This window comes from Ursus maritimus, unplaced genomic scaffold, assembly GCF_017311325.1.
Source record: "Ursus maritimus isolate PB19 unplaced genomic scaffold, ASM1731132v1 scaffold_21, whole genome shotgun sequence".
Taxonomy (NCBI): domain Eukaryota; kingdom Metazoa; phylum Chordata; class Mammalia; order Carnivora; family Ursidae; genus Ursus; species Ursus maritimus.
In genome coordinates, this window is record NW_024424564.1 from 11620670 (window position 1) to 11647597 (window position 26928).

The 26928-nt window shown below is 41.9% G+C and overlaps 1 protein-coding gene across 1 annotated transcript in view; it reads left to right on the forward strand.

The window, feature by feature from the left end:
- MYRFL (myelin regulatory factor like) overlaps positions 1–26928 on the forward strand; it is a 113942-nt gene that overhangs the window by 31626 nt on the left and 55388 nt on the right. Inside the window, exons 2-9 of the mRNA XM_040637808.1 lie at positions 2635–2724; positions 8529–8880; positions 9735–9826; positions 16246–16396; positions 19599–19794; positions 21832–21908; positions 23811–23921; positions 25402–25492. Coding sequence (XP_040493742.1) covers positions 2635–2724; positions 8529–8880; positions 9735–9826; positions 16246–16396; positions 19599–19794; positions 21832–21908; positions 23811–23921; positions 25402–25492 — 1160 coding nt within the window. The remainder of the gene's footprint in view (positions 1–2634; positions 2725–8528; positions 8881–9734; positions 9827–16245; positions 16397–19598; positions 19795–21831; positions 21909–23810; positions 23922–25401; positions 25493–26928) is intronic.

Genomic DNA, 26928 nt, shown 5'->3' on the forward strand with positions numbered 1-26928 from the left:
GTGCTATGTTAAATAGTAAGAGTGGACATCCTTGTCTTGTTCCTGACCATAGAGGAAAAGCTCTGTTTTTTCCCCATGAGGATCTGAGGGTAATATTTAGAGCGAAGTCCGCTGGGTGATATTGTAAATATAAGCTTAACTTTATAGCAATTGCCAAATTTTCTAGAACAGCCATACCATTTTCCATTACCACTTGCAGCGTATCAGGCATCCAATTGCTTCTCTTCATTGCCAGTTCTTGCTATTGTCAGTTCAGAAAATTTTTATAATAGCCATTCTATAAATAAAAAGCCATGCTACAGTGGCATCTCATTGTGTTTTAACTTACATTCTCCTATGACTAATGATGTTGGGTATCATTTTGTGTTCTTGCTTGCTATCCATACATTTTTCTTTGGTATAGGGTCTGTTCAAATTTTTTGCCAATTGGAGCTTTCTTACCTTTGAGTTTAGAGAATTGTTCAATATTCTGGATATAAGAACTTTGTTAGATATGTGAATATTTTCTCCCACTCTGTAACTTAAGTTTTCATCCTTTCAGCAGTATCGTTCTCAGAACAAAAGTTTAAAATTTTGATGGTGTCCAACTTATCTGATTTTCCTTCATTAAGGTTCATGCTTTATATCTAAGAAGTATAGATATTGCCTAATCTAAGCTTCCCCAACTTTTCTTCTGTTTTCTTCTAAAAGTTTTAGGGTCTTACACTTCACATTTAGGCTTATGATCCATTTTGAATTAATTTTTGTATAAAGTTTGAGACATAGGTTGAGATTAATTTCTTTGTGTATGGACATCCAACAATTCCAGATTTATTTGTTGAATAACCTAGAAAGGTTACTAAATTAAATTACTTTTACACTGTAGTAAAAATCAGCTGACCGTATTTGTGTAGACCTGTATCTAGACTCTACACTGTTCCATTGATCTCTGTGCCTATCATTTTGCCAATACTACACTATCTTGATTATTGTGCTTTTATTACCATCTCTGGCCTGAAAACAATCTGCCAGAAGTTGTCTAGTGTCTCTTCTATGTAACTGCTCCTTAAGAGAAGGTACAGCTAATTGTACCAGGGTTCTGTTTAATCATCTGGATCACTTTTATAAGTCGCAGAAAGAACTTTAGCTGTTTGGCGGGGAGAAGTGAACAAAAGTCTCTTCAAAGAACTGTCTTCTTATCTGGGAAGTCTGAAATCTGCCATATGGTCGTAGTTTCCAGGATAACAATGATCCTTCCTATAGGACCAGAATTATCTCCTTATAGGCTATTACTATTGGTTTGCCCAACCAGATTCATTCTCTACCTTTAGGGGTGGTCGGGTGTAATAGAGGTAGAGGAGGGAGTTAATATTGTTGCGCAATTACCAAGTGTTGGGCAATGTTCTTTGCACTTATTATGCGTTCATTTATTTAATTACATATTTGATTTCACACATTTCATTCTCTGAACAAATCTCCCAAATAGATACAATATCATCTATACTTTATAAATATGGAGGTGCAAAGAGAATAAGTAACTCTCCACAGGTCAATAAGCGGCAAGACTGGAATTCAAATGCGCCTGGCTCTACAACACATGACCTTTCTTCTTTATGCAGCTTTTAGATTAATTAGGTCATATTTTGGAGGAATATGAACCTCGGGGAAATATATTCAATGCATCTAAAATTATCTGACAAACGATGTGACTCAGGATGGGTCTGTGCTATAGTTTGCAAAGATTGTCAGAGTCCATGCGCATTGAAGAAAAGTCCGATAATCAGATAACCTGTCACTGCTTGATGAAAACCACTCAGGTGCATGCGGTTAAGTGAGGCTGCATTAACAGTCTGAGCACGGAAACAGCTCCAGTGCATCCACGACCATGGGGCTGTTCAGCGGGTCCGCAGATCATTACATCTGTACAACCTATTCAAATACTCCAATTGTTGACTATTTCTAAATACCTGGCTCTTTTTTGCAATTTAATTGCATTCCTCCTAACAGCCTAGAGATGCAGGTCTTCTCGCTTGGGCTTACAGCTCATAAGTAGCAAAGCTAGGATTCAAACCTAAGTTCATGACCAATCTTGAGTTACTTCCCCTCTACTGTATTGCCTATGAATTATGCTTTTAAAAAAGTCAGTGACAACTCTTTGCCTAAACGATCTAAGAAACCACTAGGCTGCTAAATTGATGAGAACCAGTTTGAATCTAATAGGGAGATTTTCACATCTCAAACATATTAAAAAATGGAATTACTGGCCCTATAAAACAGATGCCCTTAGATGCTTTATGCAAAATTGGTCCCATGAGATGCTGTGGGGGGGAAAAGAAAAGTTCCATGATGAGTAAATAAGCTTATGAGTCATTGGCTTAAACAAAGTTAAATCAACTTTACCGCAGGACTTTTCAGAGCTTTTGTCATGCTAATGTGCAACTGGGGAAGAGAGGCAGTATACAGTGTTTCTCAAATTTATTTGGCCACGGACCCATTTTGGGAGGCAGGTACCCACGCATGAGCATTGGGATATGCCCCTCAGGACTTTCTCATTTTTCTGTGTGAATCTAATTGGTATGTTGAGCTAAGGGCAGCCTGTCAGCACGTGAAAATTTCTGAATATTGCCCTTAACCCTTTGTTTCCTTGTGTGGCAGAGTCCAGGGCAGCTGTCTGCCCAGGAGGAGTGGCTGAAGTCCTCTGGTCTCCCTATAGGTTAGCCGGCCAGTTACCTACTAGGTACACAGGTAAGCTCTGGAGGACACACTAGGAAATGTCTAGGTATGGAGAGCTGCTTGAAGGGAGGGGGCTAGATATTTAGGGGATAGCATAAAACCCCGGAGGTTGCAGGGAAAAAGGACAAGAAGTGTGTGTGTGTGTGTGTGTGTGTGTGTGTGTGTGTCTATAGAAGGAAGACTCCAGAAAAGAGACTAGTGAATCTTAAAACGGACTTTGTTTCCTTCAAAAATGCCCAGAGGTTCACCTGCTTCCTTTCTTTACTCTAAGTGTGTGTCAGGGAGCAGCACTCGCCTGACCTGGGAGCTACAAACGTAGCACTTCAGACCTTCCCCCAGAAAAGCTGACTCAGACTCGCATTTTTAATAGGCTCCCCATGGACTGCACGTGCACATTATAGTTTGAGAAGCCACACAAACATGCCTCCTTCCCCATCACCTCCTACGTTCCAAACCAAATAATTTGGTTTGTTTTGAGTAAGTGTGGTCAGTGGAGGTCATATCATAGTGAGCTTCAGGCTGGCCTTGGGGTCCTACCTGCGGGGTAAGAGGGAACCAGCTGAGGGCCCTGGGGTGACACCTATTCGCAGGTTTGACTGGGGGACTTCGCAGGAGGTGGACCTTAAAGACACATGAGGTCCATGAGGCATCAACTGCGGGTTTTATTTCATTTCATTCAAATGCTTGAGCTTCTTCTGGGTTTTACTTAGGACTTGGCTTATGGCGCTTGGCTGGCAGAATGAGCTAGGAGTCGCCAGCAGCTGCTCGCTCTAGTTCTGCCGCCGTGGAGTGGGGCTGAGAAGCCCTTTACTGCGGTGTTGCGAACGGGGTCAGGTAGCCCGCGTAGCTCTGTGAGAAGAGCTTGTTAAAGGCTGTGTGAGTTCATTGACCAGTTTGACTTCTGGGTTTATATCTAAATGGTGTTTTATATTGCTCTTCTTACTTTTATATATTTTAAGAACTTAATATTATCTTCAGGGAGGATTTAACTTTCTTATATCACATCTGACACCCACTTCTAGCACCAGCCTCCCAATATCAGAAAGGTCTATAAAAATTTTTAGTTAGGTCAGTACCCAGGGCTTACATTATTATCACTATGTGGTCACGTGTAATTTATTATGATTATATTTTGTTTCTTGATCTCGTTGTTTTTCTTGAACCGTAGCCTTCTTTTCATGATCTTCTTGGCTTTGAATATAACTATCATTAATTCTTCCCACAAATTCTCTGAAGGGAACTGCAAAATTCCTCTCAGTATTGAAACACACCAGCTCCTTTTCTTCTTAAGAAATTTCTCAAGTGGGGGCGCCTGGGTAGCGCAGTCGTTGAGCATCTGCCTTCGGCTCAGGGCGTGATCCCGGCGTTATGGGATCGAGCCCCACATCAGGCTCCTCTGCTGGGAGCCTGCTTCTTCCTCTCCCACTCCCCCTGCTTGTGTTCTCTCTCTCGCTGGCTGTCTCTGTCAAATAAATAAATAAAATCTTAAAAAAAAAAAAAAGAAAAAAAGTTTCTCAAGTGATCTTTGTCATTACTGACTTTTTTGTTCTATCAATTGATGAGAGAAGGATGTTAAAATCTCCAACTATGATTATACAATTATTTATTTCTCTTTTTAATTCTGTCAATTCTGCTTCATGATTTTGAAGTCCTGTTATTGGATATATAAACAATCATAATTGATATGCCTTCTTAATGAAAGGACTGTTATTATTATGGAATGAGCCTCTTTATTTTTAGTAAGACTCTTTATTTTGAAGTCTATTTTACCTATTATTCAGGAAATCACTTCTGCCTTCTCACACCTTTTTTCTCCATTAGGTTTCAACTTATCTGAGTCTTTATATTTTAAGTGTTTCTTAAAAGCAATGTACAGTTGGTCTTGCTTTTTAAAAATCCTTTCTTACAATCTCTGCCTTTTATTGGAGTTTTTAGTTCATTAATATATCTTGTAATCATTTATAATGTATTTAATCCTGCCATTTTATTGTCTTCTTTTTATCCTTGCTATTTCTTCTTTGTAACTCCTTTTTACTTTATTTTGTATTATTTGAATAATTTTAGAATTCCATTTTATCTATTGACTTTAGCTATACCTCTTTGCATAATTAACTTTTTACAGTCTACTTAGAGTTAATGAATTAATATTGTATCACTTTACGTAAAGTGTAGAAAACTTACACTGTGTAATTCTATTTTATCCCCCACTCCCTTCCTCTGTGCTATGGTTGTCCTAAGTGTTACACCTCCATACATTATAAATGCTATGAGATAATGTCACAATTTTTGCTTTAAAGAGTCCTATGTATTTTAAAGAAATTAAGAAAAAAACCAATTTGCATTCAGATGCATACAATTTTTTATTCTGTACATTCCTTCCTAAAGTTTCAAGTTTCCATCTGATGTCTTTTCCCTTTAGCCTAAATAATGTCTTTAACATTTCTTATTGTGCATGTCTGTTTACGGTTTCACTTAAAATTTTTTTTAAATCTAACAATGTCTTTATTTTGCTTTTATTCTTGGAAGATATCTTCATCAGACATGAAATTCTAGATTGTCAGTTTTGATTTTCACTAGCACTTTAAAGATGTTGTTGCACTGTCTTCTTACTTATGGAGATTTTGATGAAAAGTCATTGGTCATTTGAACCACTATTACCCTGCATGTAATATGCTGTTTTTCTTTGGTTACTTAAGAAAATTTCTCTTTATTTTTGCTGATTTGATTCTGATGACCTGCGTGTGGTTTTCTCTGTATTTATCTTACTTAGGATTTGCTGAGCTGCTTGAACCTATAAATTTATGTCTTTTACTACATTTGGGGAGGTTTTGGTTATTATATCTTTAATTATTTTTCTGTTACATCCTCTCCATTGTTCATTAATCTCTCTTTCTCTCCCACTTTTTTGATTCATTTTTCCCTCTCTGTTCTTTAGACTGCATTATACCTATTGATTTGTCTTCAAATTCTTCTGTTATACCACCCAGTGATTTTTTTCATTTTCTATTTTTATTTTCATTTCTGATTTTTTTCAGTTCTAGAATTTCCATTTAGTTCTTTTTGAGTTTCTATTTTTTTGCTGAGATTTTGTATTTTTTATTCTTTCCAAACACATTATCCTCTACTCCATTAGGCTTAGTTACAACAGTTGTTTTTATAATAGCTGCTGCTAAAGTCTGGATTTATCTGCTAATCCAGTATCTGGATCATCTCTGGGTTGGTGTCCACTAATTGCTCTTTTCCTCAAGGTTAGGCCATATTTTCCTGCTTCTTCATTTGTTGAGTAATCCTTAATTGTATTCTAGACATTGTGAATGTCTGGATTTTTTTTTTTTAATTTCTTCTGAAGAGTATATATATACTTCTGTTTTACTAGGCAGTTACTTTCCTTAAACTCAAATTATAAACTCTGTCTCCTGGGTAGTAGCTCAAATTTTAGTTCAGTTTTGTTTGTTTGTTCATTTTGCTCTTTTGTTTTTTGGGGTTTTTTTTTTTTTTTTGAGTTTTTTTTGTTGGACTGTGTGCAGTCAGCCCCATACATTGATGGCTTGGGAATCAGACAGACTCTTGGCAGGGGTTTTTACACAGAATCAGGGGTTCCCCTCTCTGAATCTCTTTTCCCCAAGATTCCCCTTTCACTTTAAGCAGCTGTTTGTCCCAAATTCTGTTCTCTGGTTTTTTTAGGTCAGAAAGTTTGTATGTTTCTATTGGAGTTTTAACTATTCTGTGGTTCTGCCTTCAACTGGTCCTAAGGCCAAAAGCTGTAAACAGGTAACTCACCTTATGCTATTACCTTCATCCAAGTTTCAGTGTCCCCCCAGAATCTTCTTGTTTTTGTCCACTTTCCAGTATTTTTAGGCAGATTTTTTTTTTTAATTTTCCAGAATTCACAGTATGAAAAGGTCATATCTGGTAGGAGCTTACCAGTGATATCAAAAGCAGAAGAGCTCTTCACGGGTTTTTTTTTTTGCATCCCTTCTTTATCTAGTTGTTTGTTCTTTGTCTTTAATGTTAAAGGTTTCTGGAAATGTCTGGCCCTTCATCTTTTGTTCCTGTGTAAGACATTCTGTGTGCAAGCCGTTATTCTCAGGGGATGAGTCTCATCGTAGAGTGATTAAGCAGGGATGGGCCATTTTAGGGGGTGGGGGAGAACTTCAAAATCTTTTTTTTCCCCCTTGAATACATTCCATTTTTCTGGGGAGCAATCTTCCAATTTCTTACTGTAGGAAATCTGCTTGGATGCCTTTAAAGTCAAACTGAGGAAGGGTCTCAGGGTTCAGCATTTAGACTTTTAATGAATCCTTCCACTTTTAGCTCAGTAGCTTTACAGTGTCCCTGGAATCTCTTTCTCCAGAGAGTAAACCTTTCCAACTCCTGTTGGGGTGATGGAGGTGGCTGGCTGGCTGCACAGGTTGGGAAAGCTAATCTAAGCGTCCAACTGTTCCTTAATCAAACTTTCAACTGATTCTTTTGTTTTCAACTTGAGTTCAGAGGTTCCTGGTGATTCCAATGTCTTGGGCTTTTCTGGAGTTGCATTAAAATTGGATCATTTCTTGTTGGCTGTGTCCCTTCTGCCATCTCCAGGCAGTCTTGTTTTTGCTTTTTCCATTCTGTTAATTCAGTTACCATCCATTCTACTTCTGTCTACCACAGTGTTATTAAAATGTGGTCTGTTGTGCACTCTGCACACGCACTCTATGTCCTTTCGTGTTTACGCCTCTTTATTCCTTTACTTTCATTTTTTGGTGGCGTTTTTGGAGGAAGGTGGCATTTTTGGAGGAAGATTTTCTCTTCCTTTTTTTCTAAAGATTGAATAAATTATAAAGGGCCAATTTGAGGAGAAAGCCTAAGTTTTCTAGTAAACAATAAAAACAGGCTTTTCATTGTATGAGGTTAAAATCTTAACCAAGAAAAGCATGATGGCTTGCTTTCCAGCAGGAGAATCAAGTGGAGGGTGGTGGTGCTGATGAATGCCTTAGAATCACGGAGTTTCCCAGAGAAGGAACTTGTAGGTTTTTTGGAACAGAAAATTTCACACTTTTTTAGTGGTGGTACTCATTTTTTCTTAAATGAAATTTTACTTGCACCTCAATATATGAAACAGGAAAAGTTATGATTCCCCCCCCCCCCAGGCATTTAAATTTTTTCTTTTGTAAAACCACTGAGCTCATTCCAAGAGCTTTGGGATTTCCCAGCGTACAGATGGAAAACCGTTGCTTTGGTGGTGACTTTATATAGGGCTTTAGCCCAAACAGTGTGCCCAACCATCTCGCTGGTATAAGTGCTTTGAAAACATTAAGAAGCAACAATACTGTTAATTAAACTGTAATAAACAAATATATACATATATATGGATATGTATATAAACTATAACAGCACGCACTCCGTTTGGGGGCATCATGTTATGGGTTTTATATACAGTAGCTCATTTAATTCTCACAACGATGCTATGAGGAAGGCATGATGGTTATTCCCATATTGTAGGTGAGGAAATGGAGGCCTGGAGAGACTGGGGTCTTGTTCATAGGTACACAGCTAGGAAGTGGAAGAGCTGGGACCCCAAACCCTGTTCCATCTGCCTCAAAGCCCATTTACTTCACACAGGACACTAGGCGTGATCTGGTGGGCTTTGGCCCCGGCGGTGCGCTGTGCATGCAGTACGCAGGGCTGTCTCCCATTTGTGACAATGCTATAATGATGGAACAGGTCACAGTAAAAAGCAATGTGCGTCTCTAATCCTCAGGCAGCAGCAGCTCCCAGATACTCCACCCTCTTCGGCATCAGACTCCTGTTCCCCTCCACAGATCAAAGGTGAGTACACTCTGCCTCCCGCACACCTTGCCCTGCCCCTCTTCTTGGACACTGGGTGGTCAGAGAGAGAGGCCCTTCTCACCGGTGTGTTCCCCCAGGTGCATGCTGCCCAGCCGTGAGACCTGGGGCCGGGAAGACTCCAGCTACTCTTCTCCAGTCTGCAGCTGCTCCCAGGACACTACCTAGATACCGGCCGCAGAGCTCCTGTGAAATGAGCAGCTCTGCCCACAGCCACGGCAGCTTTCTCAACTGCTACCCAGACACCAGTCATCTTACGACCACCCCGGACCAGTGCGTGTCCTCCCATCTGGGAATAAGCCGTCCTTACAATCAGCAGCCTCTGTGCCACAGCCCTGGGTAAAGGGCAAGATATTTAGTTATGAAAGACCTCAGAGCAGCCAGCACCGCCCCTCCCTACCCCGCAGTGCTGGTAAAGACTGAACAGTGGCGTTCTCTCCAGGAGATGGCGGTGTTGAGACATATATCAGATACCGCACAGGCCCCCAGTGCTCTCGGCTTCAGACCATCTTCTAATTAAAAGTCAACTAAACCCAAAGTCCTCATTCAATGGAAAGTTAAAATGTCAGAAATATATGGGGACGTTCTGAGTGATGGAGAAAGCACTGTTTGCTTTTGCAGCCTCAGCTAGAATACGCAAGTAATTTGTGAATGAGCTCTCAGAAAAATACCTATTGATTAAGCATTAATATACTATTTTTTTCCTCTTTTCCTTCCTCTTCTTTTCTCTTTCATCCTACTTCTGAATCTAAAGAATGGCAGAAAGAGTAAAGGTCCTCAAATATTGTGGTAAAATTCCATGTGAAAAAAAAATGTCAGGTGTAAAGTGTATACATATTTTATACACTTCTATTTTATATTTTTATATACTATATTTCAAGTTCATATCTTCTCTGTCAATGAGTCCTCTGCCTTTGGAAATATTGTCCATTTATTTTTCAAGTAGGTGAATCGCAGATCTATTGGAAATTGGAAAACTGCGTTTCAGACTGGTAGGGCTCCTGGAGTAGGAGCTTGTTCTGCCTACTCACGTACAGCCTGGAAGTACTGCGGATCGGTTCGCCTCAAGCAGTCTTAACCGACTGCAATTAGTCTTAAGAAGGCCGAGAGCAGAGACCTGGGAAACTGAATCTGATTTAATGTAATGTGGAGGGCAAAAACTCCTAACCTTCATTTTGGGTTCTTGATTTCAGAGCCTCACTGCCACCAACCAAGAAGAGGAAGTGCACACAGGCGCTGGAGGACTCCAGGGACTGTCACGTGTGGGCCCACCACTCCAGACCAAGTGAGCCAACCGGGGGGCCGGTCACTGCTTTCGCCGTTAAGTCAGGGATTTTAAACAGCCTTGTAGTAGCCCTACAAAATTATTTTCTCTTTCATGGAAGGGCAAGGGTAAGCCCTGGGAGTTTATTTCTTTCCTCTTGATATGTTTCGTGCAGTCTTAGGTGGGGTCATGCAGATGACCTAGGAAGGGATGCCATTCTCTCTCTCTCTCTCTCTCTCTCTCTCTCGCTGGTGGAGATGAAATGCCAGTCCTTTCGATTTTAGGGGCAGCGTGTCTCAGAGGACATAGGTTCCAGGCCGGTGGAAGCTTGCAATGTGGCGGCACGTTCATGGCCTGCTGTCGTGCTATTGCTTTGTCCGTCACAACCCTTCTCAACTCTATGTGCACACAAATAAAATAGGGTCTTGGTAAAATGCAGGTTCTGATTCAGTAAGCGTGAGAGGGGGTCTGAGACTCTGCCCTGCCAACGGCTCCCAGGTGCTCCCAGTGCGGCCGGCCCACGGAAGTTGCTCTGAGCAGCAGGCTTTGGAGGGTTTCTCCAGTGCAGCAGAAAGGCAGAGGGTTGAGCTCCCCTAGCACTCGCTTCAAGTTAGCAGGTTCCAAGCAGATCTTTGAGATTTCGTAAGATCATTTCCGAAGACTTTCAGCAGAATCATATGATGCCCAAGTGGTCAGCCTACCTTATTTTTGGTCTACCTAATGGGTGACAGACACATCATGTTTTGAGCTTAGAGACCCCTTCAAGTTGTGAACAAATTGGGGTTTTGGAGTCTGCAGCCTTGAACTTTCAGAATAAATGCTATGGCACTTACTAGGCAAAAGGACAATGCTCCACGCCTCCTCTATTAGCCGCTGTAAACAATCAGGTGTAGGCACTGTGCCGAGCAGCCCCGATTCAGGGTATATCTCTTTTATTCCCATGCATCAGCTTGGCAGGATGTTCAAGATTTCTGTTTTGGGGCTCCCCTTCCCACTATTGTCCTCAAACTCCAGGGCTTTCTACTGCCCTGAAAGGTGATGTGGGTGGCTTCCTCACCGGCTTGAGTTGCTGCCTTTGTCTTTCTTTGCCACGCTATTAGAGCCAGTCCTCTGTGCTTGCTTGTGGAGCCTGCTGGTCCTTTCAAGGATGTCTGGCCTCAGCTCCAGCATGAGCTAGAGGGTCCTTCAGCCAAGGCCCACATGTGGCTGCCCCCTGGGAGTGCTGTGGTAGAACCACCCTGGGCATCTAGTCCTTGCATGAACCAAACCTCTCACTGCCTCCTTTTCGTTTGCATCGATCCACCCTGGCCAACCACTGCTTGGTTTTTCTTATTCAGTTTTCGTATTGAGACACAAAATGCTAATTAAAGTCTCCTTTCTGGGTAATATAGAGCTCACCATCCAGCCTCCTATGTAAGCGTACTTTAATTTCTTCAAGAACCCTTACATCTAGCCTACAGCTTCTATGTGATTCTCAAACACAAAAGGCTGAGTAAGTTCCTAGCCAGACGAGGGAACCATCTGTTTGCTCTCCCACAGATGCACCGGCCCACTGAGAGAACCAGGCAAGCCACCCAAACCTTCCAGGCGTTTCCTCATCAAACCAGATTGCTGCTCAAATCATCCTGGCCATTTCAGGGTTAAGCTCCATCCTGTAATGATTTTTCTGCTGCCTGTCTCTGGAGAGGACATTGATTTTTCACCATCTCCAGAGAAAATCATGGCAGAGAAACTGAAATGTCTCAACAGATAGGAAACCTTGAATCCCTTGTTTAAGTGCTATTCGAATGAAGGTCACTGAAAAGCTGACTAAAGATAATTGGCTCCAGACGATGGTTCCAGAATGTAAATGAACAGGTTTCCAGGGCTGGGGGGGTGGGGGGAGGGGGCAAAAATCCAAATGCTATGTTTTCATTACAGTTTATATTTTTAGCAGTTTTCTAGTAAAGAAATCACATTTGATGTGGCAGAGGCCAAGGGTTTTTACGAAGGTCCTGGGGAAATGGTACATGGGAGGACGAAGGAGGAGCTTATGCTAGTCTGATTCTTTTTGGACAGGGATTTTGATGGGAGGGGAGGTTCTAAATCACTCAGGAAGGCTTTTCTGGTGACCTTCTCCCGAGCAGCTCATTTTGTCCACGGGTTCCAAGATTCCCATTTATAGGCTCACAATGTGGAATCACTGGGTTGCTGTGGGCAGAGGTCAAATCTTGCTTAGAGAGCAAATAGCTTGTGGGCAGCCTCCTGCTAGCTGTTTCCAGCCCCACATGGCCTCGACCCCACATATGAGAGGGTTCCTGCTTCCATCTGACCTGAACCCCACATGTAAGAGGGTTCATGGACTCATGGTGTGAACCTCAAATATAAAAGGGTTTTTTAGCCCCAGAGTTGTGGCCTTTGGCCCCCAGGGAGGTGCACTGGCTGAGCTCACGCTGTAAAGTCAGAAAAAGTATCTGTCTCATCTCCTCAGCAACTTGGGACTTTCTGAGACTGGCTTTTTTTTTTTTTTTAAGATTTATTTATTTATTGGGGCGCCTGGGTGGTGCAGTCGTTGAGCGTCTGCCTTCGGCTCAGGGCGTGATCCTGGCGTTCCGGGATCGAGTCCCACATCGGGCTCCTCCGCTGGGAGCCTGCTTCTTCCTCTCCCACTCCCCTGCTGTGTTCCCTCTCTCGCTGGCTGTCTCTCTGTCATATAAATAAATAAAATCTTAAAAAAAAAAAAGATTTATTTATTTATTTGAGAGAAATTGAGAAAGAGAGAGCATGGGGGTGGGGGTTGCACAGAAGGGGAGGGAGAGGGACAAGCAGAAACTGCACTGAGTGGCTGGATCTCAGGACCCTGATGTCACCACCTGAGCTGAAACCAAGAGTCAGACACTTAACTGACTGCGTCACCCAGACTCCCTAAGACTGACTTTTCTTGATTATCAAAGAGAATCATAATTTCTACTTCACCCATTTCTAAGATTTTTTAAAAGTAATGTATAAATGAATGTTCTGAAAGACATTAAAATGCAAGCTATGAATTTTTCCAAAAAGTGGAAACTTGGTCAGTTTGCTGCCTTCACACTTCTATTCCTTTTCTGCTGCATGTTCTCTAGGGACCCTCAGTGTAGCGTGAAGGGAAGAGGATGGCTTGAACCCTGGCTCTCCCACTTAACAGCTGTGACACTGAGCAAGTTATTTCAGATGGTTAAACCCCAATTTCCACATTTGTTAAATGACATTAGGAATCCTGATCTCATAACCTCCTGTAATCAGTTTGGCTGCATGGACTAATGCATATCCTATGACCTAGTAATTCCACCGCTGGGAATATGTCTAGCAGAAATGTGTATGTACACCCACGAGAAGACATGCACGAAATTATCCACAGCAGCATTACTTACAAGAACCACAAACTGAAATAACCCAAACAACTATCCAAAGCAGGATAAATTGTCGCATATTCCTACAGTAATAGAAATGAACAAATGACTGCCATTTGCAACAATGAGTGAATCCCGTAAACATAATGTTGGGCAGAGGAAGCCAACACATAAGAATTCATATCATATAATTCCACTTCTATAAACTCCTCTATAGTATTAGTTTCAGAATAGTGATTTGTTTTTGGGCAGGAGAAAGTAGTAGCTGGAAGAGGGCATGAGGGTAACTTCTGGAGTGCCGGACATGTCCTATTTCTTGGCCCAATGATAGTTACGCAGTATAATTCATTTTATTAGACAGTATCAAAATGTGTACTAATGACTTGTGTATTCTTCTTTATGTATCTTATACTTCAGTAAAGAAAGTTGATTGAAACAAAGGCATCCTTACCTTGAAGAGTTGATGAGAAACTATGTCAAGTGTCTTGGTGTACTTGGGGACAGTGCGTGTGGTACAGAAAGTACACAGGAGAAAGCCTGGGTGGCTCAGTCCATTAAACGTCTGCCTTTGGTTCAGGTCATGATCTCAGGGGCCTGGATCGAGTCCCACATCGGGCTCTCTGCTCAGTGGAGAGTCTGCTTCTCCTCACTCTCCCTCTGTGCTCTCCCTCCCTCTCTCTCTCTCAAATAAATGAATAAATAAAATCTTAAAAAAATAAAAAAAAGAAAGTACACAGGAGTAGTAGATGTTATTATTAGTGTGAATAGTAATAGGTCCCAGTATCGGGCTCAGGCTTGTGCCTCGAATTTCAGTATGGACCTGTGGTCTCTGGGTCTCACCAGCTGATATCCAGCTCCCAGGGAAGCCATGGCTATGTCAGTCCTGTTGGAGTGGTTGCCCCATCCCTTTTCTGCTAAAATGGAAAAAAGCAGGATATGCTGTTATCCTTGACTTTGCTACCATGCATGAGTGGGAAAGGGCCCAAGTTAGCTGATACTCACTCAGGCACTTGGTGTGAGTTATTTCACATCAGAGAGAGTTACCATGGAGGCCAAGAACAGAAGTATTCGATGAGGCTTCTTAGACATAACCGAGTCACCTGAGCTGACACAAGACCATGTGATGAGGACAGTGCCAATGATATAAACAAAACGCTCCATTGTTTAAACCCTTTCTGGGGACAGACACTGTGCTAAGCACTTACAGACCTAACTCGTCGAATCCCTTCACCAACTTCATACAGTTACTCCCATTTTGTAGATGAGGAAACTGAAGCCCCGAGACCAGAAACCGTTTCCCTAGATTGTATAGCTGGTAAGTGCGGAGCTGGGACTCAAGCCCAGGCCCACTGATTCCAAACCCCAAGCTCTTGAATTTCCTTTACCCTCTCTCCACTGGAGGACAGAGGAAGGAGAGCTGGTAGAACTGGTTTCTTCCTTTCTCTGAATTTGGTAAAAGTGGGAGAACCATGGAAGGTGTTTGTTTTGAAAAGTTTTTAGGTCTGATAACTTTTAGAGGAGAGATGGTATGAAGAGGTCCTTGCATTGCTGACCTCCTGTATTCTAAGCTGGGAAATAGTTTTTCATGATTTTGAGAAATCTTTTCAAAATGCTTGTTTACAAATCTGGAACAATCGATGTTTTGTTTAGGTGACGCATAATAGGGTTACCCCAAGGTAAACACATTTTCTTTGACATTTGAGATCAGAGACAACCCAAAGCAGCTCCGTCATTTATTCATTTGAGGAAGTCCTCAGTGGAAGGATAGAGAAAGGAAGTTAGACGAGTGAAAGAAAACCCTGCAGTTTCCACGGTGTGGGCTAAGTGCACGCTCTCCAGGAGCTCAGCTCATATTTCTGTGTTGTTGCTCTCGGCCTGCACCTGATCTTGTGAACACCCACCATTTCCCTTTCACTCTTGATGTCAGGCATGAATGATAGTCATGGAGTTAAAAGAAAAGAGAAACAGAAAGTGTACCAATAGAATTTACATAAAAATTATCTGAGGTTGAATCATACGGTTTGGAGGCATACTCAAATTAAGACAATTTGCAAGGATTATGCAAAAATAGTAGCTTGCGCATGTGAAATTGCTGTTATTTTAACACAGAACAGTAGCAATTTCATATAGTCAATACTACATACTTACGACATTTTCTGTTACTTTATCTTGGCATTAGCTTCTGAAAGTGCTTTCACTTGTACTATGATATTCTCTCTGCTTGTATAACGTTGCAAGATGGGCAAGACATCTGTTTTAATTTCTATCTTGCAGTTGAGGGAAGTAAGACACTAAGTGAATAAATAGCTCGTCTAAGTTCAGAAAGCTAGTGCCACAAAGAACCTGTAACAGATTAGAATGTGTTCGTTGCAATTAACAAAAACAAAGAAACAAAGGACAAAACCCCCAAAACCCCAAAACCTCAAACTGCCTTAAGCAAAAAACAAGCAAACAAAAAAAACCCTCCACAAAACTGGCTCCTGCCCCCCAAGAGTGTAGAATTGGATCCCAGAACTTAAGTCACACCATCAGGACTGGGTGCCCTTCATCCTCAACTCTGCCTTCTGCTGTGTGGGCTTCATTCCCAGACAGGCCTTGCCTTCATGTCCCAAAATGGTGCCAGCAGCTCTTGGGGATGTATCTCATGGGTTTAAAGCTCATGGGAAAGAGTTGGCATCTTTGAACCAGTGTCTCCTGAAGTGCTGAGATTCACTCTGCTTGGATGGGATTGGGCCATGAGTCAACCTGACCCAATTATTGATGCAAGTAGTAAACACTGTACTTTAACGGATCCAACCTGGGTCCCCGTGTCCTCCTCTGGCTGGGAGTGGACTTCACTGGAACCACATTGACTTGAAGTGGGGAGACGCTAGGCAGGAAATAGGGTAGATGGACACTGAGGGCTTAGTTTCCAACAAGGCTAGCCACATGTCTCCTGCCTCCCAACATTTGTCACTTCCCACATGGTCACTCTTTCTCATACGTGGCCAGTTCATTTGCTCTGTGCAACTGCCTGTGAGTCTAGGAAAATCAGCCTTGGAGGAAGGCTCTAACACACCGATTTCTTTGCAGTGACAAGTAGGAGTTTCAGCAGCGAAGTGCAAGACTACGACAGTGAGGGACAGAACATGACGCCAGTGGACCAGTGTTCTCCTTCTCTGAAGTGGCAGCCATACCAAAGTGTGCCTTGGCACGGTTTATTCAATGGTCATTATGAAAAACTGTAAGTGGCCCAGGGCCTCCTGGTGGTGTACTGAGGAGTGAGGGAAGAAAGGCAGTGATAACTCTCAAGACTAAATCCAAGGATTTGGGCTTTGCTGCCACCTCTGATCAAATAGGGTGGGTCCATGAGGAAGTGTGTCTTACTCCTTATATTTTGCATTCCAACTAATGAATAGTTGGGACACGGGCTTCTGACCTTTTAGAATCTGGATTGTAGTTCTATCTCATTACAGTTGATCCACTAATGATGGAGGGAGAGTGAATCTGAGATCACATACCCAGTTCAAACTACAAACTGGAAAATGGGGATTTCCCAAATCAGTAACATTTAATCCTGCTGTTAATTAAAAATTCCACAGAATACTGTTTCGGTGGCCACATTAAATAGCTAGCTGGTGACATTCCCCCCCCCCCCACAATATCTACATTGTGAATCAGTATTTTCATGCTCATTGTCAACATACATTGCAACTATCCTAGCTGGTCGTGGCTTTGTGTGTAGAGACTGAAAGGAAGCCATACAAACTATCTTTAAACTGGAAAATTGTCATCCTAATCATACGACATTATAGTTTTAAAAAATAAATGTGGGCTTACATATTATTGCTCTTAAACATCCTCAGAGCCTTCTCTTTTTCCTTAGAGCATAATTCGCCTACCTAAGTCTTCTAGAATTTTCAAGATTATAAATGCCTTCTTGAAAAATCTAAAAAATGTTAATGGTTAAAGAATAGGACTTTCAAGTCATAAATATAATATGAAATGAGAAACGTTGATCTGCAAACTTGAGGGCCTTCCATGGTATTTTCCAAATCAAATATTGCTTCTTTAAGAGCAAAACTTCTCTCTAGGACTTCCATGTTGAATGAACTAGAAGGAAGAAATCTTTTCCTTAAAAAAATTTCTAAGGACTTAAACAGACTTTGGGAGTTGGTGTGTTGAATGGGAAGCAGAATGAAGCAAATTACTAATTGTCTCATTGAAATGTCACAACTTCGTGTCTTTGCCACTGTGTACAATTAGAAAAAGAAAGGAAGGGTCCACTGGTCTTGGTTTCGAGTCTTAGCCTTCATTTGGTTGTCTTTTGGGTAGTCCATATGCTATTTTAAATATGAGTACTGAGGTATGAAACCCTTGATCAAGTTTTTGAGACAACTTATTCTTCTTCTTACTTGAGTAGATTTTTTAAGTTTATTTGCACAGCCTATCTAAGCTCCACTGATCTGGAAAAAAAGGAGAACATGGATGGTATCAGCTCAAAACTATAGAGGCAGATTTATTTTGAATGCTTAGACATAATTCATTTTTCTTAAGTGCAAGAAGAAGAAAACATTAATCTACATTAGACTTCAGGTTGTCTTGATTTCACTACTCCTATCACTGAGACAGAAAATCGCTTGTTTCAGATTATTATGTCTAATTTGCCACAAAAATATTGTTTCCTTAAATTACCTAAAAGCAATAAAGTTAGGGGATAGAAGGTTTATTAAAAACTTTTTTTTGAGTGATATTTAAAACCTGTGTTAAAAGAGCTTTTAAAAACCCAGTTTAGTTGACTTTATGTCTAACTTTTGATATCAAAGACAGAGAATCACTATTTTTAGGTAAACAGATTTCTATAACTAGAGATTGGTGTTTAAGATTCAGAATAATCTTCAACCGCATAATTGCTTTTGGTTGATTCAGTTTCTGTTTCTAGCTCTCTTTAAATTTCAGGCTAATGCTTATAGCTGACTGAGCTATAAACCTTACCTCCTTCCTTCAGAGTTTTTTATAGTGAAACATGGAAAATCACAAAAAGGTATTTCCTTTTTTCTCAACCAAGACAGTTCTTATTACCCTCTGCTGTAAAATCTATACAACTCCATTCTTCTAGCCTTTAGATGAGTAAATTAGAAGATTAGTTCTAGAAACGTGAGTCAATATGAAGTTTCCAGGTAGCCTAAGACATGTGGTCTTTATCAAATCCTTCATTCAGTGAATGTTCTTGACTTTGTTGCTGGCGGGCACTATGATTGTGGAGCCTTTGACGAATCAGCTACTTGGAAGTAATCAGTGACCCAGTGACGTGATCCATGGGGAAGGTGCTTAACTTGCAAAGAAAATGAACACTCTTTTCCCAAGAGACTCATTCATATTTTCTGTCTCTGGAATTAGAGGAAAATTTAGAAACTCGGTGTTGTTCCTTCTAATGGCAGCCGTCCCAATTGAGATCCCAGGAAGCACAGAACCACACGGCAGCAGAGCAGTAAGTCCTGCCCTCCTCTGCTTCCGGTCCTGGGAAGGAGCTTCCTTCCTGAGGAAAAACCCACTTTTAGGAATCTTGATGAATTAAAAATCATGTTCCATATCTACAACATGTATGGGAAAAACTCACCAAAAAAGTTTCACCTTCTATATTCTCTTCTCTACTCAGTAATGTTACACATGTAGGGTGTTTTAGTTTTATTAACATTTAAAGGTATTTAATTAAACATGTGATATACAAAGCCTTGATATTGAAAATAATTTGATAGGAAGGGTCTGATTAGCCACCCCCCCACTTCTGTTCCCAGCAGAAGTAAACAGCATAATAGCTTTTGAGTGCTGTTACCGGATCAGGAGGATAAAAAGGAAATGACCAAACTCTGGTGAAAATGGGTCTTCAATCAGTATTCTGACTGGCTCTGGTTAATCTGGCTTAAAGCTATTCCTAGTAATTTTGACCAGCCTGCTTTGTTCTTCTAACCACTAGTAGGCTGAATATTCACTCATTTGAGGGACTGTTTGCGTGTGGTGTTGCTGATGACATTTAGGCCTTTTTTTTAAGGGAAGCAAAAGATGAATTTTATCCCAGGTATTTCACAGGTCTGAGTTAATGCAGTACTTCTCAATTTCTAGACTACATCTTTCTGTGGTATGGTGAAGTCAAATTAGAATTCTAGAAAGCACAAAGGGAAAAGAGAGGCTGAGGAGACAGTGCTTCCATTTGTCAAGAACTGTACTTCTTCCCTGTGAGAAGATAAAATGCTGTGAGATAACCATCTGTGTTTCGAAATAGCATTTTTACTTCCTCAGCAAAAATCCACAAAATTGATTAAATATAGCAAAAGTCACTTTCCACAGTATATTTTCTTGAAATGTTTATACTATTAATATTATTAATGGAAGAAAATATGTAGAAAATGTTTGTTAAATTGTTTTCTTGATTCCTCTTTTCATAGACCTGATATAGGCTACCGAGTTGTCACAGACAAAGGATTTAATTTTTCACCAGCAGATGAAGCTTTTGTTTGCCAAAAGAAGAACCATTTTCAGATAACCATCCATATCCAAGTTTGGGGAAGTCCAAAATTTGTCAAAACCCAAATGGGCCTGAAACCAATAGAAATGTTTTACTTGAAAGCTTTTGGGGTTAAGGTAAGTCTTTTACTGAGCTCAATTCAATTAAGCCAACATTTATTAAGTGTTCCATTTATCTATCGCTGCATAACACCCCCCCCCAAGCTTAGCAACTTAAATAATGACGATCTCTATTTGGGTCACAAATGTGCTGGTTGGTTAGGGGTTGGCTTTCGCAATTCATGTCTCTTCAGGAGTCATCAGCTGGGGAGACTCAGCTGGGCCTGAATCCAGTTTCCACGATGGCTCATTTATATGTCTGTCAGGCTGGGGCTGGCCACTGGCTGGGAGCTCAAATGAGACTGGCCGGGAGACCTTGGCTCTTCTTCATGTGGACCTCTCTGTGGGATAGGTTGTGCTTCCTCACAGCATGGTGGATAAGTTCTAAGAATAAATGTTCCAAGACATAGGAAGTGGGAACTGCCAACTTCTTAAGCCTGAAACTGGCTCAGACACTGGTACAGCATCACTTCAAATTACATTTTGATAGTTTTCACTATAAAAATCTTGCACTTCTTTTACTAACTGTAATATTTTATTCTTTTTGCTGCTGGTGCATTTTCATATGCAAGAGATTTGTAGTTCTCACCAAATTCTCAAATAGGTCTCTGACTTAAAAAAGCCAAGGAGCCATTAATCTAGTCAATGTCCCCACTTTTTCAGTTTAACAGAGGGGAGACTGAGTCATGGTAAAGTTAGACAATTCACCCAAGGTGAGTAAATGAGGGAGCTGGGTTTAGAATACAGGTAGGATGACTTCTGAGTGGTCAACAAGGATTTGTAACCTTATTATCTCAGATCCAGTGCTTAGGGGGAGAAGCATCCATTAATTGCATATTTTATTCCAATTATTAACCTGAGTTTAGGCAGTGAGTCTCCCAAAATAGAGCTTGACGCATGAGGTGCTCTTGCTCCAAACTGAGCTCTTAAACCAAACCAAACCAAAACAAAACAGAAGAAAACACAGATAACAAACAGATAAACAACAACAAAACATATTTTTCTGATTATGGAAATAATATGAATCCATTGTGAAAATTTTGAAATACAATAGACAACTATAAAGAAGAGAGAAAATTCATTCATATTTGGGATCCAGCATTTGGTAGTCTAATTTTTTCTGTTACTAAAATTAATCTCATATTGTTAATAGTATATTATGAAAATAACATATGATATTATTAAAGACCCTATAAAATATCATTTACAAAGAATATATAGCTTCTATTGTATAAATGTACCATATTCCTGCATTATTATAAGATTCGCTTATTTTCAATTTTTCATTGTTAATCAAACTTCAGTAAACATCCATGTATACCTGTCTCTGCATGAGGATACATTCCAGAAGAATTTATATATCAAAGGCATGAACGTTATTAAAACTCTTGATGTATGTTGCCCGGCTGCTTTTCAGAAAAATTGTCCTTATGCTAATACCCACAGGCCATATATGATAGGACAGATCTCACCACACCCTTGCCACAATTCGTTCAGAGCAAGAAGAGTTTTGTAGCAAGTACTGAAAAAAATGCCATTCTCTGTATTTAATTTATTTTCATTGTTTATTGTTATTCTTATTGGAATGTTAACTCTGTAAGGGCTGGGGTTTCTGTTAATTTTGTCCACGGCTCATCTCGAATGCCTTGAGCAGTGCCTGGTGCATAGCAGGTGCTCAGCAAGTGTCTATGGAATGAATGAGTAAATGAGTGGATGGAGGCTTGTACCCTTTGAGCTGCCTTGCTCCTGTTTTGCTCCTGTTGTTTTAATCATCTACGAGCTCACACCATCTTCACTGCTCACCTGAAGTTTTCTGTTGTCTTGTGTTTTTGTTGTTTAGTTTTACACGTATTCATTTCTTTTCTCACCAATAGCATACTCCTTAAGGTTGGGGCCATTGTCTTATACATCTTTTCGGTGACTTGTTCCTTCTACCCAGTGCCTATCATGATGCCTTGGAAAACTTTTGAAGGACTTGCTTTACTAATGGACATTTTTATTATTAAATGAATGTATGGATTTGGTAACTAATTTACTTTTTCTTGTTCCACACAGGTAGAAGCCACCAATCAAATAATTGCTATTGAGCAATCCCAAGCAGATAGAAGCAAAAAGATTTTCAATCCTGTTAAGTAAGAATTTCTTGTCTGAATTCCTTTGTGAATGTATTGGGAGAAAGACCTGTTGCCTAATTTATATTATTAAAAATGAATCCCACTGACATGTGATTTCACTTATATGTGGAATCTAAAAAACAAAACAAATGAACAAATAAAAGCAGAAACAGACCTATTAATATGGAGAACAAACTGATGGTTGGCAGAGAGGAGGGGTTGAGGCAGGAGTAAAATGGGTGCAGGGGAGTGGGAGGCAGAGGCTTCCAGTTATAGAATGAGTAAGTCACGGGGATGAAAGGTACAGCAGAGGGAATAGAGTCAATGGTATTGTAGTGATGCCGTGCAGTGACAGATGGGAGCTGCGCTTTTGGTGAGCATAGCTTAAGTTGTTGAATCATCATGCTGTACACCTGAAACTACTGTAACATTGTATGTCGACTATGCTTCAATTAAAAAATGTAAATAAAAAATAAAAGGAATCCCATTGCAAAAACTACATCAGTAATATGTTAATATTGTGAATACATGCTTAGCAACAAAAACAAAGTAAGTAAAATGCATTGAATAATTTCAAACAAATTCTTGTAAAAAGTTCCATTTGTAAGTCATCATCATTATTATTTTTTTTTAAAGATTTTATTTATTTATTCGACAGAGATAGAGACAGCCAGCGGGAGAGGGACACAAGCAGGGGGAGTAGGAGAGGAAGAAGCAGGCTCCTAGTGGAGGAGCCTGATGTGGGGCTCGATCCCATAACGCCGGGATCACACCCTGAGCCGAAGGCAGACACTTAACTGCTGTGCCACCCAGGCGCCCCATCATTATTTTTTTTTTTAAGATTTATTTATTCATGAGAGAGAGAGAGAGAAAGTGAGTGCAGGGGGGAGGAGCAGAGGGAAAGAGAATCCCAAGCAGATGCTGCGCTGGACTCAGAGCCTGATGTGGGGGCTCAATCCCAGGACCCTGAACCGAAACCAAGAGTCAGACGCTTCACTGACTGTGCCACACAGGGGCCCCAAGTCATCATTATTTTTACAACCGTTTATAACACCCTTGCTAACTACCTGGATTCCTTGACATAGATTATGGTTAGACCTTTCTTTTAATTTCATGCTGTGCTTAGAACTCGTTTCTTCTTATTTTTTAAAGCTATGTTGATGGACTGCCCGGTGGGTTCCAAAATAGCAGGCAGGACTGGCATTATCCAAAGTAATATGGCAGTCCAAAGGGAGCATTCACCCTGTGGAAGGACTCAGAGTGGGATTTGCTTTTGGACTGTTTGGCTGGGATGTAGTTGAGACATCTCAGTGTTTTGACCCTGAGTCAATCCCATCTGGGCTGGAAAGAAGATCCTACTGCCTGGAGAGACCAGGCAGGAGCACAGGCTGATGCTCAGGCAGGAGCCACATGTATGAGCAGCACTGAACTTGCCTGGTGCCTCTGGTTCTCCCTTGCCGGGACAGGCTGGGTGTGGTCTTCCGTGGGAGCCAGGCCAGGAGAAGGCAAAGACGGAAGGGGAGGCAAAGGAATTCATGAGGAACGTAGAGACAGTGCTTGTCAGGAGGCAAGTGCCCTAGCAACAGTGGCAGAGGCCCAAATGAAAAGTCCTTTCTCTCCGTGGTGGAGTTAAAGGAACCCATACGTGGTGTGGGGAGCACACCGCCCTGATGAGTCAGAAACGCTGGGCTCGAGCTTCTGCTAAATGAGCATATCTCACCTTCCGAGAGTTAATTCCCCGGCAGCCATTCCTGCCCGTGTTGTGGAGAGTTTATTAAAAATCAGTGCCTGGAGTAAACTGTCCTCCGCACTGTGATGGGGACGGGGGACCGAACATACCTGGGAATCTCAGAACGAGTTAGAGGTGATCAGAGTCCACATTCTCTCACAGTGTCTTGGTATTTCTGCTGTCTGTTTTAGAATCGACCTGCTGGCTGACCAGGTCACCAAAGTTACATTGGGCCGGTTACACTTCAGTGAGACTACAGCGAATAACATGAGGAAGAAGGGCAAACCAAATCCTGACCAAAGGTACTAGCATCTGCGTGCACACCCATCGTGGCCAGCCGGTGCCCTCCGGAGGCCCCTCGGTCCTCTCGGTCCTACCAGCCTGTAAACCAGGCCGCCCATGGCCCCTTTCCCCCTTCTTGGACTCTTGCCATTTATTAACACATCTCATTTTCCCTTAGGCGTCTTTCCTTGTCCATCCTCACCCCCACAGTGCCTGCTCCCCTGTCCAGCTCCAAATCTGCTTGCCTTGATTTCCTCCCTAATTCTCTGGAGTGACCACACGTTTATGCCTCACTGTTGTCCAAAGGCTGAGGACCGTCAGACCGCCCTGCTTGAACCTGTGTGCTCGTCACCAGTATAAAGCCCTGAGTCCTGGAGCTCTGCTGTCGTCTTTTCTGGTTAAAAAAGAAAATGAACTAATGATTTAAACCTGTGGTTCTCACAGTGTGGCCCCAGACTCTCAGAGACCATGTTACCTGCACGCTTGTTAGAGGTGCAATTTCTCAGGCCTCACCAAAGACCTGCTGAATCGAAAACTCTGGGGTGGGGCCCAGTAATGTGTATTTTAACAAATCCTCCAGGTGACTTGGATGCACCCTCAAATCTGGGAACACTGGTTTTAGAACGTAAGTGTTAGAGTTGGAAAGACTTGAATTTGAAATTTGATCCTGCCGTATACGCTGGGTGACCTCGAGCATGTAACTTAACCCATGCTGTAAAATGGGAACAACGACTATATCCTTCTCGATTCTAAGTGAGATACTGTAGATGAACGGCTTAGCCCAGCGTATGACACATTTTGAGGACTCAGATGACGGCTAATGTTTGTAATGAAAAGAACAATTATTACTATAACTACTTTACTTTCGATACGGGGGACAACTCTTATTCTCTAAGGATTAGAGACTCTGTGGAGTTACAGAGGAAGGTTTTCACATGCCGTTCTTAAAGCCAAAGCTGCTCTCATAGGGATAGTTTTATTTTGACTTTCAAGAAATGATCTGATCTTAAAAATGCCTCATCAGTGTTACATAGGAAGAAGTAATTGAAGTAACCTTGATGAAAATTGCACTGGGAGTAATTGGAGGCAGGGTCGAGGTCTTTGACTAAAGTCATGAGTGGAGGGTGTACAGGGGAAGAGCAGACGGGGTGGGAGGGATCCAGTGCGGCTGGGCAGGCCCTGCTGGGATAGGGTGCGTGACCTGCGTGGCTCTGGGCAAAGGGACCTCTTGGGTGGCCACCTGCTGTGCATCTGTTTGTGAGCAGTGATGTGAGGAACAGCTCACGAATACCTCAGACACGGCCGAGGGTGGACCCAGAAAAATATTGAGTGAATCGACTGCTCTTTCATTTCACAGGAAGGGCAACTTAGAGGAGACTAGAAAAATCTTTAAATATGCAAACCTATCTAGGTAAATTCACCGTGAAGTGTTGGGTGGTATTTGCTGGCACAAATCGTGTCTCTGTTTCCTGATGTGTTGATCTGCTGTTTCTGAGTTAGGTACTTCATGTTGGTGGTTGGACTGTATGCTGCTCACCAGGACCAGTGCTATGTATTGTCTGCCCACATCTCTGAACGGATCATTGTAAGGGTAAGCTTCAGTTCTTTGACGTTTCTGGATCCCACCTGCTTTTCTCCTCTGAAGGAGAATTTGTATTTTCTTTTCTTTTTTTTTTTTTTTTCAATTAAAAAATTTTTTTTTCATTTGCATTTTCAATGGCATGCTGGAAGTCTGCTGTTTCTCAAAGGATGATGATAATAATGGCAGATATTATTATTTTCATTTTCACATAATGGTTCTCAACCAGGAGAACTTATGTTCCTCAAAGGTCATTTGGCAATGTCTGCAAACATTTTTTGGTTGTCACAGTTGGGGGTGCTACCAGCCTCTAGTGGGTCCAGGCCAGGGGTGCTGCTCAGTACCTTCAATGAACGAGATACCCCTGCAGCCGGGATCCCCTTCCAAAATGCCAGTAGTGCTGTAGTTGAGAAACTGGTCCAGGCACTGGGCTGACTAATTTCAGCATGACGTCATTTTACACTGTGTCACACTTCCGTTACCTTCCTCACATGCAGAGGAGGTAGGCTCAGGAGGGCAAGAAACTCATTTCGTCCTGATCGCGGTTTGCGACTGATGGGGCTTGGGCTGCAACCTAGTTTTCTCTGATCCTGAAGCCCACAGGGTGGGGAAAGTAATAAGAAGGCATTTCCTACCCCAAATGTTGGTGACCCAGGGAACATCTGGTCCCCTGCCTACCGCATGGTAACGGTTCGGCACGTTTTGCTGAATGAATGATTGGTCACAGCTGTGGACGGGAATCTTGGCAGCCACAGACACAGAAAACTGCTGGCAGCCGGAGCTGCAGCTGTGTGAGGCCAGGCTGGCCACCGCTGAGAATACCAGCGGCCTAAGGTAACAGGTCACTGCAGGCCTGGCAGCTGGGGAGGGGCTGTGTTGTGCCACAGGGAGGACATGTAAAGTCCAACAGGAAAAATCATTCAGTACAGCAACTTCTGTGGCTGTTACTCTTTGGCCTGGGGACCAGATGTACCTCTTTGGGGAGATGAGTCTTTCCTTTCTTGCATTGGGCTATTCCGAAACAAAGGGCCCTCTGTATAATTCTTTAAATCAATTAAAAATCATAGGCTACGTGTAAGTGGAAATCCTTAAACTGCATCTCCAAGCTTCAATGGAGGTGAAGGGATGATGGAAATGAGGTAAAACCCCTATGTCCAGATGTCCCAGGTAAAGGCCAGGCTCTGTCCCTGCCGGTTTTTGTGGGACCTGATCTAATCTGTGGCAAGCAAGGCTCCCCTGCAGCGAAGGCCGGTGGGGCCCTCTTCCTTGGTCATGGGCTGCGGGCAGTGGTTCTCCATCCCCCAGCAGGGTTCAGGGCGGTCTTCGACCCCTGGTCTGATGTCATCTGGGATTGCTGTGCTGCACTAACAAATGCGATTTAAAAGTCAAGTCTGGAAGCCTGGGAGGAGTAAAGACAGACGACGCCATTCTTTTCAGAGTTAGCATAG